At 41.4% G+C, this 18,526-nt stretch overlaps 1 protein-coding gene across 2 annotated transcripts in view; it reads right to left on the bottom strand.

Annotated features, from left to right (window-relative positions):
* Positions 1 to 8,293: 8,293 nt before the first annotated feature.
* The window catches only part of CD80 (CD80 molecule), a 31,687-nt gene continuing 21,454 nt past the window's right edge, over positions 8,294 to 18,526 (bottom strand). Inside the window, exons 4-7 of one of the 2 annotated variants that reach the window (XM_033211144.1) lie at positions 16,686 to 16,967; positions 13,531 to 13,626; positions 11,395 to 11,503; positions 8,294 to 9,458 (exon numbers count right to left, since the gene is read on the bottom strand). In XM_033211144.1, coding sequence (XP_033067035.1) covers positions 11,433 to 11,503; positions 13,531 to 13,626; positions 16,686 to 16,967 — 449 coding nt within the window. In that variant the 3' untranslated portion in view covers positions 8,294 to 9,458; positions 11,395 to 11,432. The other variant, XM_033211145.1, reaches the window with a different exon arrangement.

Raw genomic sequence — 18,526 nt, 5'->3', positions numbered from 1 at the left:
ACTTGAGATTAAGAGAATGGTGATGACTTTTCACAAGCATACTGCCTTCAGGCACTTGTTTAACAAAGCACACCCTGCACAGCCCAAAATCCATCAAACCTTGAGTCACCACAGCACATGTCTCTTGCAAGGACAAGGTTGGGGGTGGGGTCACAGACTAAGAGCATCTCAAATACAGAACAAAATCGAGTCTCTTATGTCTACTTCTTTCTATATAGACACAGTAAGTCTTATCTCTCTTTTCCCCACATGTTCCCCCTTTTCTTTTCAGCAAAACCACCATTGTCATCATGGCTTGTTCTCGATGGTCGCTGTCTCTTTGGAACTGTTGGGTATACCTGCAGACTAACAGCAGACAGGCACACAAGGATTAATATGAAATTTACAATAGTAGTACTTTAGATGGTCTTAACCGAAGTGACAGGGTTAAAATTTGCGAGGCCATCAGCAACTCCTGCAATTGCCTCAGTTTCTGGTACCAACACAGCGATCACATACTTCACAAGGTAATAAAATATCACAAAGCAGGTAGAGGCAGGATGAGATCACAGGACCACAGGATGGCATTAAAATTAAAATTAAAACTGAAATTGCTAATGAAATTTTGGGCATACCTTGTCATTGATAGCATCTTATCAGGAAACAGGGTTTGAGAGCAGACAACCTGTGTGACCAAAATTTATTAGGCGGGAATTTCCTCATCCTAATAAGCCTGGGAACACTACAGTAGACCGGAGCTTATTTCATCCCTTTGGCTTCGACCGTAAAAGGTGGCACACTTCTAAGGGGGTTGTTTATAGGCCTACCCTCAGAGTGTATTCTCTTTCTCAGGGATATTCCTTGCTGAGAAAAAGAATTCAGCGATATTTCTCCTGTTTGCTTTTAAAAAGAGAAGAAATATGGCTCTGTTCCATCCGGCTCACCGGCGGCCAGTTCAAGGTTACCGCCCTTGTTCCCTGAACATTGCTGTTATCCTGTTCTTTTTTCAAGATGTCCAGATTTCATATTGTTCAAACACACATGCTCTACAAACCATTTGTGCAGTTAACGCAATCATCACAGGGTCCTGAGGTGACATATATCCTCCTCAGCTTACAAAGAAGATGATGGGATTGAGAGATTAAAGTAAAGACAGACATAGGAAATTATAAAAATATTAATTTGGGGAACTGATAAATGTCCATGAAATCTTCACATTTTATGTTTTTCTGCCGTGACTTCAGTGGGTCCCTCTCTTCAGGGTCCCTGACTTCCCTCACGTCTGTTCTTCTGATATCACCACTTTGTTCATCTTGCAAATCAATGGTGCTTGATTGCGGTGTTTCCATCTCCGTGGAGGCGCTTTTCTTTGCATCTCGGATGGGGTCATTGTAGAGCTTCAAATGTCTAGTGGGTATCCAAACAGGAAGCTGATTTTCTCCTGGTGAAACACAAGCAAAACCTCTTCCCCAGGTTATCACCTTCCTTATTTCCCATGTCCTATTTTTGTTGTCTTTCCACCAAGTCAGTTTTCCTTCATGTGGACTGTTCTTTTTACCAGTAAGATGTTGCTCTGCAGAAGTAGTAGTCTGGTTTCTATCAATGTTTAAAAAATTTAAAGTATAGAGTGCTAGATTAAGTTGCATCTGAGGAGTGGTACACTCCTTACTGTCTCCCCCTTCTTTTTGTTTAACTGAGTTTTGAGTGTTCTGTTAGTTCTTTCAACTATGGCCTGTCTTTGGGAATTATAAGGAATTCCTGTTACATGTGTAATTTTTCACTGGTTTAAGAATTTTTGGAAAGCTTTACTACACTATCCTGATCCATTGTCAGTTTTAATTTTTTCTGGAACTCCCATTACAGCAAAACAAGATAATAAATGTTTTTTAACATGGGAAGTACTTGCTTCTGTCTGGCAGGTTGCCCATATGAAATGTGAATAAGTATCAACTGTTACATGAACATATGATAATTTTCCAAATGAAGGTACATGTGTGACATCCATTTGCCATAATGCGTTAGGACACAGACCTCTGGGATTAACTCCTGCCTCTTGAGTGGGCAGGTGTAGTACTTGATACTGGGTACAGTGTTGTACAGTATCTTTTGCCTGTTTCCATGTGACATCAAATTTGTTTTTTAACCCTGCTGCATTTGCATGAGTCAAAGCATGAAGTTCTTGTGCTTTTATGAATGCAGAGGATACCAGTAAGTCAGTTTTTTCATTTGCTTTAGTTAAAGGTCCTGGTAAATTAGTGTGTGCTTGAATATGAGTAATATAAAATGGGAAATTCCTTTTTCTTACAGTTTGTTGTAATAAATTGAACAGCTGGTTTAACTGAGCATCCATGCTATATTTAATTAGAGCTGTCTCGACATCCCCTGTAGCATGTACTACATATGCAGAATCTGATACAGTATTAACAGGTTGATTAAAATCTTGTAACACTGTAATGACTGCAACCAACTCTGCCCTTTGAGCCGATTGATGTTGAGTTTTGATTACTCGCTCTTTTGGCCCTGTGTAAGCCGCTTTTCCATTGCTGGAACCATCAGTAAATACTGTCAGAGCATTTTCTAAAGGTTCATGTCTGGTAATTTTAGGTAAAATCCAAGTAGTCATTTTTAAAAACTGGAAGATTTTTGTTTTGGGGTAATAGTTATCAATAATTCCCACAAAATCAGCAAGACCAATCTGCCATGCACCAGAATTGATAAAGGCTTGTCTAATTTGTTCCTTGGTTAAAGGAACAACTATTTTGTCTGGATCATTACCACACAATTTTATTATTCGTAATCTTGCCTGACCAATTAATGTAGCTATTTGATCCAAGTACAATGTAAAAGTCTTAATTGTACTGTGAGGAAGGAATGACCACTCCACAAGATCAGTATTTTGAACAATGATGCCTGTTGGAGAATGTGCAGTAGCAAAAGTCAAAAGTTGGAGTGGAGCTAAGGGATCTATTTTACTTATTTGCGCTGACTGAATTTTTTCTTCCACTAATTTAATTTTTTTTTGTTGCCTCTGGGGTTAATATTCTTTTACTATTTAAGTCTGGGTCTCCTCTTAGGATAGAGAACAAATTTGACATGGCATAAATAGGAACGCCTAGAGTTGGCCAAATCCAATTAATATCGCCTAACAATTTCTGAAAGTCATTTAATGTTTTTAATGTGTCTTTTCTTACTTCTATTTTTTGTGGCTTAATTTTTTTATTTTCTATTTGCATCCCTAAATAATGAAAAGGAGTAGAGGTTTGAATCTTATCAGATGCTATTGTTAATCCTGCGTTGGCAACCTCTGCTTGCAGAAAAGTGTAACAGTCAATTCATTTGTCTGTTTCTGTAGCACATAAAAAATCATCAATATAGTGAATGATATAACAATCTGAAAATTTGTCTCTGTTTGAAGGACTTGACCTACAAAAGTCTGACAAATAGTTGGACTATGAAGCATTCCCTAAGGTAGTACTTTCCACTGAAACCTGGTGGCTGGTTCTTTATTATTTATGGCTGGTATAGTAAAGGCAAATTTTTCACATTCCTGCTCTGCCAGAGGAATGGTGAAAAAGCAATCCTTTAGATCAATTATAATTAAAGGCCAGTATTTTGGGATCATGGCTGGGGAGGGCAACCCAGGTTGGAGAGGCCCCATGGGTTGAATTACAGCATTTATGGCTCTTAAGTCCGTCAACATACGCCATTTGCCTGATTTTTCTGAATTACAAATGCAGGAGAATTCCAGGACAAGAATGAAGGCTCAGTGTGTCCCTTTTCTCATTGTTCCTTTGCTAATAAATGTAAAGCCTCCAGTTTTTGTTTCGGTGGCGGCCACTGACTTACCCATACCGGTTTTTCTGTTTTCCAAGTTAATGGAATGGGTTTAGGAGGCTCTACAGTGGCTGCCCCTAAACAGGATACCCTATTCCTTTTCTTTCTTGATTTTCCTCAGTCTCAATTGGGACTTTAATGCCATTTTCATTTTTTCCCAATCCCTTTCCTGGTATATATCCCATCTTAGTCATGATTTTTTGACTCGTGGGGCTGTGTAATGGAGCGGGCATAATGATTTCCGCACCCCACTGTTGTGACAAATCTCGACCCCATAGACTAACAGGAATTGAAGCAATCATTGGCTGAACAGTACTTTCTTGATTATCTGGCCCTAAACAATTTAAAATCATCATACTTTGATACACCTCTGAAGCTGTGCCTACGCCGACAAGTCTTGTAACAGCCTTTTGTTTAGGCCAATTTTTTGGCCACTGATTTAAAGCAATGACAGAGACATCTATCTGCTCCAGTGTCTACCAACCCTTCAAACTGTTTTCCTTGAATAATGGTCTTACACACAGGTCTGCTCTCAGAGACCTGACTTGCCCAATATGCAGCCTTTCCTGCCGGATCAGTGCCTCCGAACCCTCCTGTTCTTTTTATCTCATTGTTTCCAACTTTAATATAAGGTAGGAGTAATAATTGAGCAATCCTGTCTCCTGGACTGGCACTGCAAAGAATTGAGGAACTAATGACCAATTGAATTTCGCCTTTATAGTCTGAATCAACCACACCAGTATGAATTTGAACTCCCTTTAGATTTAAATTTGATCTTCCTAAGATTAGTCCTACAGTCCCCTCAGGCAATGGGCCATATACCCCTGTGGAGATTTTTCCTGGAGGCTCCCCTGGAAGCAGACTGCTTGTATAGTACATAAATCTACTGCTGCACTGCCGCATGTGGGGGGGGGGGATAATTGCCGTATTGTGATAACTGGCTTATTCCCTGAGGCACTTGTGACAATGGGGGTTGTTCCTGAAAACCCCGAGGAACAAAAGGCTGAATTGGGAATGCCCCAGTTTGTTGCGGGGCCTGAGGCTGGCCCCTCCTCTCGTTTCCTGACAGCGGTTGCCCATTTTTATCAAATTTAGAACGACATTGATTACCCCAATGTTTTCCCTTTTTACATCTTGTACATAGGCCAGGTGGCTCTTTATCTGTTGTAGTAGCTTGAGTAGTTACATTTTGTTTATTTGAGACTAGGCAATTCTTTTTTAGATGACCAATTTGACCACAATTATAACATTTTCCCCCAAAGGTTCTAACTTGTCCTCCTAAAGTAACTCCTGTCATTGCTTGAGCCATAAGCGTAGCTTTATGCATAGCTCCTCCAATTCCATCACAGGCTTTAACGTACTCTGAGATTACATACGATCCTGCTGGGACCCTTCCTTTTAATGGCTTAATGGCTGATTGACAATCAGGATTGGCGTTTTCATATGCCATCAACTTCCACTATGACCTTTCGGGCATTCTCATCGGTAACTGACTTTTGAGCAGCCTTGCTACAAAATCAGGGTAGGGCCTTGTCTTATTGTATTGAAGGAGGGGCAGGTGGTTCCTGGGTCTCGGATTTTCTCCCAGGCCCTAAGGCAGATAGCCCTAATTTGCTCAGTGGCCTCATTTGGCATTTTAACTTGTTGACTAGCAGTGCTCCAATTTTGACCTGTTCCTAATAGTTGATCTACGTCTATGTTAATTGGAGGATTGGCAGTCCTGTTTCTTTGGACCTGTTCTTGTGCCCCGTCAATCCACCAAGTCTTAAATTGTGAAAATTGAGAGGGTGAGAATGATGATTTTGCCAGAATCTCCCAATCATAAGGAATGAGTCTATGTCCATGAGCAATGGAATCTAATAATGTTCTCATGTGAGGAGAGTTGGGTCCATGCTGTTTTACTCCCTCTTTCATTTCTTTTAGCATTTTTATAGAAAAGGACTCATATCTGGCTTCAGCTACAGAAGGCTCTCCCTCTTGGGCCCCTTCTCCAGGTGGTCTTGTTTCTAATATTACTGGGAATTGCCACACTTCAATATCTCCTTGTTTTCTTGCCTCATCAATAACTTTATGTAATGCACTACCCTGTTCACTAAGCAGTGCTGTAGGATTACGTCCCATGGTGGGCGGCTGAGGATATACCGCCCTGCCCTGTGGCGCTGGAAACATTCCTGGCTGTCCATATGGATTTTCTGGGGGCAGCCGATACTGAAGTTTTGCCAGTATTGATAGGCTGCTGGCAGCTGGGTCTTATTTTCTACCGCCTGATATTGTGGACACGGTATTTGGATTGGCATTGCCATGACAGAGACTCTGTCTTTTTCTATTTGATCTTCTTTTGGAGTTTGTACTTGTTTAACCTGCATTTGAGGTTGTAAAGTTACAGGCATCTGAGCTGCTGTAAGAGGATTTGGCCATCGTGGTTTAGACTCTGATGGCTCTGCTAATTCTGGACCTTTTTCTTCTCATTTTAACGTTTCAGGATATATCACCTCCTGTAATTGATTATCGCCAACATTTTGCATTGACCGAGCCATTACCGGCTCTGCTACACATTTACAATGTGAACTTTCCGTTCCTGTCCGGGATTCTATCCCTGCCTCTTTTTCACAATCTACTGCACAGCTTTCAGGGACATCAGAAACTGAAACACTACCTTATTCTGTTTGAAACGGTTCTAAAGCTATTTTAATAATCATTCCGTACTGTAAGTGGGATGATTTCACCTTCCCTACTTGCTTGTTGTAATTCTTTGCCAATTTTTTCCCATCTTTTAGATCTAAAGTTCCCTGTTCTGGAAACGATGGGCAAATTTGTTCTATTGTTTGGAATAGCATAATTAGATTTTTGGTAGAGACTTTAACTCCCCCTCTCTTTTTTTTTTTTTTTTTTTGAGATGGAGTCTTGCTCTGTCGCCCAGGCTGGGGTGCAGTGGCTGGATCTCAGCTCACTGCAAGCTCCGCCTCCCAGGTTCCCGCCATTCTCCTGCCTCAGCCTCCCGAGTAGCTGGGACTACAGGCGCCCACCACCTCGCCTGGCTAGTTTTTTGTATTTTTAGTAGAGACGGGGTTTCAATGTGTTAGCCAGGATGGTCTCAATCTCCTGACCTCGTGATCCGCCCGTCTCGGCCTCCCAAAGTGCTGGGATTACAGGCTTGAGCCACCGCGTCTGGCCAACTCCCCCTCTTTTTAAGAGAATTTTAATAAAGCTGCGATAAGAAGCATATTTACTTTTAGTTTGCCCCATTGTTACCCTAGGTTCTTCCAAGCACACAAGCTTACCGCAAGGCTGACTGTAGACATACTCGGGAGTCTCTTGTCGACTTGTCCTCAATGACCAAGCTTGAGCGTACCTTCACCTTAGAGAAAAGCACCCATGTTGGGCACCAGATGAAGGGGTGGCCTGCCCCTCCAGTCCTGTGGGTGTTTCTCGTTAGGTGGAACGAGAGACTTGAGACCAGAAATGAGACACAGAGACAAAGTATAGAGAAAGAAAAAGTGAGCCCAGGGGACCGGCACTCAGCATACAGAAGACCCGCGCTGGCACCAGTCTCTGAGTTCCCTCAGTATTTATTGATCATTATCTTTACCATCTTAGAAAAAGGGAAGTGGCAGGATAATAGGATCATCATAGGGAGAAGGTCAGCAGTAAGACATGTGAATAAAGATCTCTGTGACATGAATAAGTTTAAGGAAAAGTGCTGTGCCTTGATATGCATATGCAAACATTCCTATAAACCTTTTTAGTGCATAAGGAGCAGCATTGCCACTAGCACATCCCACCTTCAGCCCTAAGGCGGTTTTCTCCTTTCTCAGTAAACAGAACATACAATTGGGTTTTACACCAAGATGTTCCATTGCCCAGGGACGGACAGGAGACAGGTGCTTTTCTCTATCTCAACTGCCAAGAGGCCTTCTTTTTTTTTTTTTTTTTTTGAGACGGAGTCTCGCTCTGTCGCCCAGGCTGGAGTGCAGTGGCCGGATCTCAGCTCACTGCAAGCTCCGCCTCCCGGGTTTATGCCATTCTCTCGCCTCAGCCTCCCGAGTAGCTGGGACTACAGGCGCCCGCCACATCGCCCGGCTAATTTTTTGTATTTTTTTAGTAGAGACGGGGTTTCACCGTGTTAGCCAGGATGGTCTCGATCTCTTCTTTCCTCTAATACTAGTCCTCCTCAGCACAGACCTTTCACGGGGGTCAGGCTGGGGGACCATCAGGTCTTTCCCTTCCCACGAGGCCATATTTCAGACTGTCACATGGGGAGAAACCTTGGACAATACCTAGCTTTCCTAGGCAGAGGTCCCTATGACCTTTGGCAGTGTATGTGTCCCTGGGTACTTGAGATTAAGAGAATGGTGATGACTTTTCACAAGCATACTGCCTTCAGGCACTTGTTTAACAAAGCACACCCTGCACAGCCCAAAATCCATTAAACCTTGAGTCACCACAGCACATGTCTCTTGCAAGGACAAGGTTGGGGGGTGGGGTCACAGATTAACAGCATCTCAAATACAGAACAAAATCGAATCTCTTATGTCTTCTTTCTATATAGACACAGTAAGTCTAATCTCTCTTTCTTTTCCCCACAGCATCCACTTCTGGTCTCGAGAATTGTGGAAGGCAGTTTTAGATAAAGGAGTCATGAATAACATGAATAGCAGTTGGCTATGTCTTTCCAGTTCTCTGCTGATGTCGGAAAGACCCAGAAATAAAAAGGAGGAAAAGCCATCTTTTTATTTATTAAAAGAGGGATCTAAGGAGGCCCTATGTGAAAAGTTACTACCTTAGACATCTGAAGATAGCTTACTGTTTAGTGCATACACCGTAAACAACGATCTCATTTTAAATGAGAACTTTCTCATAAATATTTTACAAATGAGGTGAAACTAGCATAAAGCCATTTAAAGAGATTATCAGTCCAATATGAACCAGTTAAGTCTTTGGACTATCCCTTTCCTCCTTGACTACTGCTTTGAGGTACATCATTCATCTTACATGTCAGAGGAAATTAGTTTTGGATAGTTCTACTTTCTCCTGTACCTCATGGGGGAGTGAGAGAGCAACAATAGAGAACACAATGAAAAAAATGGAATACTGGGTAAACACCAATAATATTTCCATTAGCCTCCTAAAGATGTTCATGCTGTACTTCCTATGCATTGCATTGGGCTTTTGTAAACAGCAATATAAAATCTACTCTGATATTAGGAAATCAGATCGTCTCTGAAGTTGACCTGATATTGGACAAATTCTACTTCCAGCAGCACTTTGCGTGACATGTATATGTATACACCAGTTAACAGGCCACAGTCAAACTGATGAAGGGAAAGAGCACCAGAGTTAGGACATCTGGGTTCTGGCTCTGGCCTTTATAATTCTGGTCACCTCCCTGGGCCTCAGTGCCTTTGTCATTAATAACACTGGTATTCTCTAAAGTCCCTTCTAGAACTCAAGAATTCTGCATTTCAAAACCCGTTGATCAAGGTCACCAGAGCTACTTCTGTGCCCACCATATTCCTCTAGACACTTCCTGCAAAGCAACTGAAGTGAAGAAGCACCTAAGAACAGACACATAAAGGGCAAGGTGGGGTAATCTTGTCCATCTGAAGAAGTTCCCAGAAGAGGTCAATTGCAACTGGAGGTGGGACCTGAGAAAACAAATGATTACATCAAACCCTATATTGGCAAAGGAGGAGAGCATCTTAAATTTATATATCCACATACATATACATTTTAATGTTAATCTCTTAATTTAGATTTTAATCTCAAGATCAAGGGTATTCTCAACTTGTACATAGTAACCTTGATAGCTGAAGAATATGAAGGGAGAGCTAAATTATGAGAGAACTTAAAACTACTCTGGCGATTTTTATCACATGAAATATTGATCAGGCAAATGTTTAGTTATTACCAGCTATTACCAAACGACCATATGCTTGATGAAGGTACTCTTCTATGTGTGGGGCTATCGGCATGGTTGCTTTTCTCAGTAAGCCTATATACAGTCCGGTAAAGGATGGAAGGAAGATGTGGTACATGAAAACCAACCTATGCTAGTGGTATGAGATGTGCTATACAGGTGGAACTGCTTGAGCTGGATAAGACAGCCACAGAAGGCCTTGTGTAGAAGATTGGATACATGGCTTCATTTTGAAGTATCAGCAGACTGAGCAGAAGACTTTTTAGATAGAAAGTCAAGAAAATAATGACAGAACCGAGCCACAGCAGCATCCTGGAAAGGACATTCTGAGGAGTGAGCAAGCATTCAGTGGAAATGAAAAAACCGGATAGGAAGTTGAGAGACTGCCTTGGAGGAAAATACGTATAGGCTGCCAGGAAAGGAACCTTGGAGGAAAATACGTATAGGTTGTAGGGAAAGGAACCTGAATTTGGTGTCCAGTTTGAATCTTGGTTTTATTCCTCCTCTGTATGACCTTACAAGCAAATTACTTAACCTCTGGGAGCCTCTGGTTTCTCTCCCATAAAATGGAAATAGATCTTGCTCGTAGAGATTTTTATAAGACTAAGATGAAATCATGTTTTTGCAAAACAACCTGTTGTATAAGTCTCAGGTATTATTTTTCATTTTTATTTCTATTTCCCCCTCCTGCCCAGGACAATTCTTGCTTTCTTTTATTTTTAAAGATAATTTTGTAGACTCATTTCTTATACTGGTGTTACTCCAATCTTCACAAGTCAAAGCTGAACTGTTTAGGGAGGCTTGTAACTACCTTAGACCTGCTATCAGTCTCTTGGATTCTAATGTCCCATGTAAGTTTCTCTTGCATGAAAATACCCGGGGATTTGTGACTCACTAAAGCTAGTGCTGTGTTAGGCTCTGTTAACAGGATGGACATTCCAGACCCCAGATAATAATTATCTCATTGTATGTAGAGTCATTAAGACCAAATCTAAAGTCTTGGGTTCCATTTCCTCATTCATGTGAGGCTCTGGAAACCATGCCATGTGAGGAACAACTGACAGAACTCAAGGGTGTTTAGACAAGAGATCAGCTGGAATGTAGAAAGCTAAAAAGCTTTGAAGCTTTTCCTGTAGGCACGGGGGTCTCTTCTGAGTTTTTGAGTGGGAAAATGACATGACAGAGTAAATCTTTATGAAATTTGGCTCCATGATTGGTCAGTAGGATGAGTCTGTTAGTAAGAGGCAGAGAAACCAATGAAAACGTTACCTTATTAATACAAAGTGGCCCCAACCTATGTCCATCAATGCTGAGAGATATAGGGAAAAATGAATGATCAGAATAAGAAGTTACCACAGGAATATTCAAGACAAACTCAAATTAGTGTTTAATAGGTAATGAAAGACATTGAATTGGCTGACAGGGGAATATTTCAAGATGGCAGAATGGAAACATGGCAAAAGAAGAGGTTGCATTAAGCAAGTTGCATATGGGGAGAAAGGGGAGGGATGCCAGCCATCTTATAACTGTACAGCCTAATCCAAAACAGGTTTTAAGAAGGTGAGGTAGTAGGTAAAACAGCTTAAATTTACTACTAAGAGTAAGAGAACACTGTCTCGTGATCCCCACGATCCATGTGTCCCCAAAGAGATGACGGGGGCTACCTTCAGATCTTTTCAGCCCCTTGCTTCTGCCGATATGGTTATATAGGGCGTACACTTTCCCTTCTCAATGTCTCATTCCTTCTTCGCTCTCTGCATCTTGGGGCAAAACCTTGGAGTCAAGAACAAACAATAAAAATGATAAGTGAGTTTCCCTTGAATTGTGCCCATATATTAATATTTACTTTAGCAAGGCTTCAGACTGACTTAGAACTAGAGCAGTGGTTCTTACATCAGGGGTGATTTACAACCTACCTCTTCACCACTTTGTCAAGGGGACATTTGGCAATGCTTGGGGATATTTTTGGTTGTCACAACGGGCAAGGAGTGCTACTGGCATGTAGTGATTAGAGGCTAAGGAAGCTGCTAAACATCCTACAGTGCACAGAACAGCACTCCAAAACAAACAATTATCTTGCCCAAAATGCCAATAATGTTGAGGATGAGAACCCCTGAATTAAAGGGGTAACACTGGATAGTTGGTATTAGAAACATCCTTGAGCCCACCATACCTCTTTATCCTACCCTTGGGATAAGTTGTTAACAGCACATACTCTCTAAGGAATTCACTGAGCTTTGGGTTTTTTTGGTGCTAAAGCCTGGGAAAATCAGCAGATGTTGATCTTCCAATTTTATTTGATCAGCGTACATGATTTCTACTCAAAGAAGAATTGGTACCCCTTCATAGTGATTATGGCCTTATTTCAGACCATAGAACTAGCAGTTCCTCTTCATTTAATCATAGAGATTGAGGGCAGCATATGTCTAACACCCAAAGTGTAAATTCTTAGGGTAAAATATCTTAGAAATCTCTTCTTTCATCAGCCACTCCTGATCTTTCATCTAAAAATGTATTCTAAAGAACTGAGAAAACTGACATTTTTCCAGACACCTATGTGTGTGGCACTCTACTAGGCACTGGAATTACAAAGACAAGAAGTCCTAGCACTTTGGGAAGCCAAGGCGGGCGGATAACAAGGTCAGGAGATCAAGACCATCCTGTCCAACATGGTGAAACCCCATCTCTACTAAAAATACAAAAAAAAAAAAAAAAAAAAAAAAAACTAGCCGGGTGTGGCAGCATGTACCTGTAATCCCAGCTACTCAGGAGGCTGAGGAAGGAGAATTGCTTGAACCTGGGAGGTGGAGGCTGCAGTGAGCAGAGATCGGGCCACTACACTCCTGCCTGGGTGACAGAGTGAGACTCCATCTCAAAAAAAAAAAAAAAAGAAGAACTGAAAATGTTTGTTTGTTTTTTGAGATGGAGTCTCACTCTGTCGCCCAGGCCAGAGTGCAATGGCGTGATCTTGGCTCACTGTGGTCTCCGCCTCCTGGGTTCTTAGGTTCAAGCATTTCTTCTGCTTCAGCCTCCTAAATAGCTGGGGCTACAAGTGCACACCACCATGCCTGGCTAATTTTTGAATTTTTAGTAGAGACGGGGGTTTCACCATGTTGGCCAGGCTCGTCTCGAACTGCTGACCTTAAGTGATCCACCTACCTTGGCCTCCCAAAGTTCTGGGGTTACAGGCGTGAGCCACCTTGCCCGGCCCAAGAACTGAGAATTGGTGGCATCACCTGTAGCCATGTAGTTTCTCAACTGTATCAGTGCATCTTGCCCTCCTCCAAGAAAATGATTCTTGGCCCTAAAATTTGTCAATTTGCCTTTTCTCTAACTCCAAATCAAAATTAGAATATCAGCAGGATGGTGGCCATGGAAGTTGGAATTCACTAAGGAGTGTTTAACAACTCACCTGCCAAATTCACTAGCCCTTAAAAAAAATTAGAATATCATTTAGCATCAGAAACATTTTCAAATTAGTTAGCAAACCCCAGTCTTCAAAAATATATGAAGTTAGGGAAAAGATAGATGGACTAAACTAGAATGTGTCTTGAGGGCAGCGACTTCTTGTCTCTGTAATTCCAATGCCTAGTAGAGTGCCACACGTGTAGGAGGTGTCCGGAAAATGTCCAGTGAATGAACAGAACTTGCTGAGACAAGTAAAGGAGATGCTAATGTTTCCATAGACTTTCTGTAAATATGAAAGAGAATAGGCTAAAACCTCAGAGAGCTGCTGAACCATGCTAATAAAGTTTGATCTTCCAGAATTGAGATCAGGATGATAGTATGATAGTACTTACAGTAGGTCAGGCAGCATATCACAAAAATTCCATTTACTGAGATTAGGGTAATGGCCCAGGGTGGGAGCAGGTTATCAGGAAAATGCTCTTGCTTGGCTGTGGAGGGAAAAGAATGATGTCAGCTGTAATGTGTTTCCTACTGCCCCATATTCATTCTGTGCCTTTTCTATTGATGCAACTGTGGAGTATTCTTTGTCTGGTCAGCTCTCCAGTATGCAGCTGCTAGCATTTTTCTTGCATAATTCTTCAATCAGGCACATACTTGTGGGCAACTAATATTCAGATGTCATGTACTAAAAGTGAAAAAGGCACTTTGAATGTCTGCATCTACTGAGTTAAGTTGACATAAGGAAGATTCTAAGGAAATCTTTTACAAGCCATCTTGTAATATCTCACTTTTATAGCTGATTATAACTATGTATTACTACTAACTGGTTGATGTTGTGTTCTAGGTATACTTTATTTTTCCTTCTCTAGCTCTGTCATGCCTTCTCCCTTTCTCCTACCATATTGTCTCTCAACACATACACATCACACACATCCTTACCTCACAGTAGCTGCCCTAAAGCTGCAGGAGCCACTTTGCATTCACTTTCGGATACAGGTTTTTCACCCTCTAGCCTAGAGCTACTGGAAATACAGAACAAGTCCGGCAAAGAACTAAGTGTGGATATGGCTTGATATTAGGTGGGACCATCCTAGAAGAGAGCTCTGAAGGTTATCAGCTGTAGTTTCAGTCCCACAGAGCACAAGAAGTACACAGGAAGGATGAGGGTGGGGAGGAGAAAGGTGTTGGTGGATATGGTGCTGCTGGTCCATGCCTCCAGATCAGGAGCAGCAGCTACACTGTTTATTCTTCAGCTGCTTTGAAGAATAGTTAGCAACATCTGGAAAAAGGGCAGGGACACAAATTATAGCAGCTCATCTTCTGGTTTCTCTGAAATGGCTTACAAATAAATGAATATTTACTAACTTATTGTTTTTCCTTTTTTTTTTTTTTATGCTGAAGTTTTATTTAAAATGTAAAAGAAATGTTCCCCAAAAATGCTGGTGAATAAAGCAAAATGATATGATACAGTGCTCTCTCCCTATGAGTTAGCCAGCCTATCCAAGTACAGGGTAATATATAGTACTCAATGCTGGTAGAATTTCACAGTAGTTTAGTGTTAAAGATTATCTGTGCCTAGATTACGAAGAGATTATCAGCGTGTGATGCTTAGTTCTGGGTTTACACCTTACTGGGCATGAACAAGAGCCCCTGCTGCTTGGCCATAGCCAAATCCCTTGGGCCCAGAGTTCTTCGCATAGCATCCTTTACAATAGATTTCACCTTTTTCAGTCGGAGTTGTTGATTCAATACTCTTCCCATACTTTGCACATCAGAAACAGTTTTTGTTGGGCTTTCCAGCTCCATTATCTTCTCGGCAGCATATACTGAGTCCCCACATCTGGAACAGTTCTCAGCACCTCCATATTTCTGAGCAAATTTAGAAGTGTTTGGATTTGTTGTAGGCCTGTGAGGCTGAACATTCTCTGGCTTGATGCCCAGCCTCTCGCCATGTTAAGCATGCCAGTGCCCTGGCCATAACCATAGCCTTTTGGCCCATATTTCTTTCCATAGCAGGATTTGCAGTAGATCTCTTCATCGTGAATTGCCACTGTTGTGCTCTCTAAATTTTTCCTGCAAACCACTGAGTCAGAGGCAGGAGCATGCACCAGATGCGGAGCTAGCAAGGCTGGGCTGGACTCCAGGGAGTCCGAGATCCCTGTTTTTACTTTTCTGATTACCAAACCTAGTGGTAAGTTTTATTTATTTATTTATTTATTTATTTATTTATTTATTTAAGCTGGAGTTTCACTCTGTTCCCCAGGCCAGGCGTGCAGTAACGCGACCTCAGCTCACTGCAGTCTCTGCCTCCATCATAACTTTTTAAGATGATGGATAGTGGTTATTAGTATATATAAATTTTAGAATATTTATTACAAGAAAATAAGGCCAGGCACAGTGGCTCATGCCTATAATCCCAGCACTTTGGGAGGCTGAGGTGGGTGGGTCACGAGGTCAGGAGTTCAAGACCAGCCTGGCCAACATGGTGAAACCCATCTCTACCAAAGATAGAAAAAATTAGCCAAGGGTGATGGCTGGCACCTGTAATCCCAGCTATCGGGGAGGTTGAGGCAGGAGAATTGCTTGAACCCAGAAGGCAGAGGTTGCAGTGAGCCGAGATTATGCCACTGCACTCCCGCCTGGGCAACAGGGTGAGATGGTCTCAAAAAAATAAAATAAAAAGAAAATTAGTAACATTATCACACCTTGCACAGTGACTTTATTTTTTAAATTTATTTTTTAAATTATTTATTTCTTTTAGAGACAGGGTCTCGCTCTGTTGCCCAGGCTGGAGTTCAGTGGCATGATCATAGATCACTGCAACTTTGAACACCTGGGCTCAAGTAAGCCACCCACCTTACCCTCTCGAGTACCTGGGACTACACGTATGTGCCACCAAGCCTGACTAATTTTTTAAATGTTTCATAGAGTCAGGGTCTCATCATGCTTCCCAGGCTGGTTTTGAACTCCTGGGCTCAAGTGATCCTCCCACTTCAGCCTCCCAAAGTGCTGGGATTACAGGCGTGAGCCACTGTGCCCAGCCCTCACAGTGACTTTAATAAGTCTTAATAGCACATGGTCATTTGTGTATCTAAAAATACTATAAAATACTATCAAAGTAAATATGACAATTCTAAAATGTATCTGGCTGAGTTACAGTAATGTGCCACATAACAATGTTTTCAGTGACCTACCGCATATATGATGGTAGTCCCATAAAATTATAATACTGTATTTTTACTGTACCTTTCCTGTGTTTACATATGCTTAGATACACAAATACTTATTGTATTACAACTGCCTATGTATTCAGTATAGTAACATGCTGTACAGGTGTGTAGCCTCAAGCACTAGGCTGTACCATGTAGCCTAGGTGTGCAGTAGGCTATACCATCTAGGTTTATGTAAGTCCACTCTGATGTTCAGACAGTGGCAGAATTGCCTAATGATGCGTTTCTCAAAATGTATCCACACATTCAATGACACATGACTATATTGTCTTTTTAGATTGGATATAGTAGAAACTCCCCAGAACAATGTCACTTACGTGTATTCCAGTTGAAGGTCTGATTCACTCTTAAATGTCCATACTTGATGAGACACATGAAACTGTGATTGGTTGTCATATTGAAATCCAGTTTGCTGCTAACAGTATAGAGCTCAGTTTCAGGATCTTGGGAAACTGTTGTGTTGATGGCATTTAATTCTTCTCCATTTTCCAACCAGGAGAGGTGAGGCTCTGGAAAACCTCCAGAGGTTGAGCAAATTATCCTTCTAATGTTGGAAAGTGGAATTTCAAAGTCAGATATACTAGGTGTAGGGAAGTCAGCTAAAGAAAGAACAAGAATATATAATTACATATAGTTACAAATCTATGTGTGTAGAGGTTTATTTTAAAATAATTTTCTAGCTTTAATAAGAGTTGATAAAGGCCAGGCGCAGTGGCTCATGCCTGTAATCCCAGCACTTTGGGAGGCCAAGGCAGGTGGATCACCTGAGGTCAGGAGTTTGAGACCAGCCTGGCCAATATGGCAAAACCCCATCTCTACTAAAAATACAAAAATTAACCAGTCATGGTGGCAGGCACCTATAATCCCAGCTACTCGGGAGGCTGAGGCAGGCGAATTGCTTGAACTTGGAGGGTGGAAGTTGCAGTGAGCCGAGATCGTACCACTTCACTCCAGCCTGCACAAAAGAGCAAGACTTCATCTCAAAAACAGCAAAACAAAACAAGAATGATAAAGTGAGATATAACTTGCAACTTCTCATTAATCATTAATAGTTATGTAAAATCCAAAGACTAACTCTGATTTGAATTGGTTGTATCAATTCTTTACCACTTTTGATGGAGATAGGAGGGCACTTACTAGAGAAAGGAGAAGTAGGTTCGTGTGAATAAATGTTGCCAGAGTACTTGCAATTGTAAGAGATGAACAGAAGAATAATAGACAACATTTACTGAGCTCTTGTTTGTTAGGTCTGGACCTTATCTCATTTTGTCTTCATGGAATCCCTAGAGAGGTAAGTTGTAAATCTAAAAAGGTCAAAGATCAGTAATTTCATATGATTTAACCTAATATAATTTCCATTTTATAAGTAATCAAACAGGTTTAGAGAAATTATAACCAACCAGTAGTGGCAGAATTCAAATCTGTCTGACACCAGAGCCTGTCTTTTCTTGACCTTGCCTTTCTTTCTTTCCTTTCCTTTTCTTGTCTTCTCTTTGTTTCTTCCTGGTGCTTGAGGTACACAAGTGACTTTCTTCTATGTTATCTATTTATTTACTGAACTATAGCGAACACCTGAAAACCCACCATTCAACTTGAGACCCAAAACCCTGACAGTAACTGAGGTAAATCTGCTACTATGATGTCACCTATCCTGTCCCTCTCTTTCCCTTACCTAAGGCAATCGCTATCCTAAATTTATGGTTAGCATTCCCTTGCTTTTTAAAAGGTCGTCTTTTACATGAGGGGCCTACCCCTTTGCTCTTAAGAATGGTTTCTCATGTCCTCCTTTCTGGTCTTATCCTTTGAACATTGACTCTTAAGTCTGATACAGGTAAGGCTCCATGAAGTTGTGTTTCCTCTTCTCTCTGACTACCTAAACTCAACACATAAATAGAGAAGGCTTTGCCTAACATAGAACTTTCGTTTGGAAAGGGTCTAGATGGGGAGAGAGAAAACATAAATCTGGTCAAGGAGAGGAGATCTTGGAGAAAGGAAAATGCTGCCTAATTTGCAAGCCTGTGACCTGGCTTTTGAGGGGACATTGTGTGCGTGTGAGTGGGGTGCGGGCACTGAACTATTGTCATGAGCTTTTGCTTCTACTGAGTCTCACCAACACCCCGCACCCACAAAAAAAAACACCCAGGACCAATATTTTTTA

The sequence above is a fragment of the Trachypithecus francoisi genome, unplaced genomic scaffold (assembly GCF_009764315.1).
Source record: "Trachypithecus francoisi isolate TF-2019V2 unplaced genomic scaffold, Tfra_2.0 Lachesis_group0, whole genome shotgun sequence".
Lineage (NCBI taxonomy): Eukaryota > Metazoa > Chordata > Mammalia > Primates > Cercopithecidae > Trachypithecus > Trachypithecus francoisi.
The sequence above is the reverse complement of the archived record's forward strand: the minus strand, read 5'-3'. Positions and strand labels throughout refer to the sequence as shown.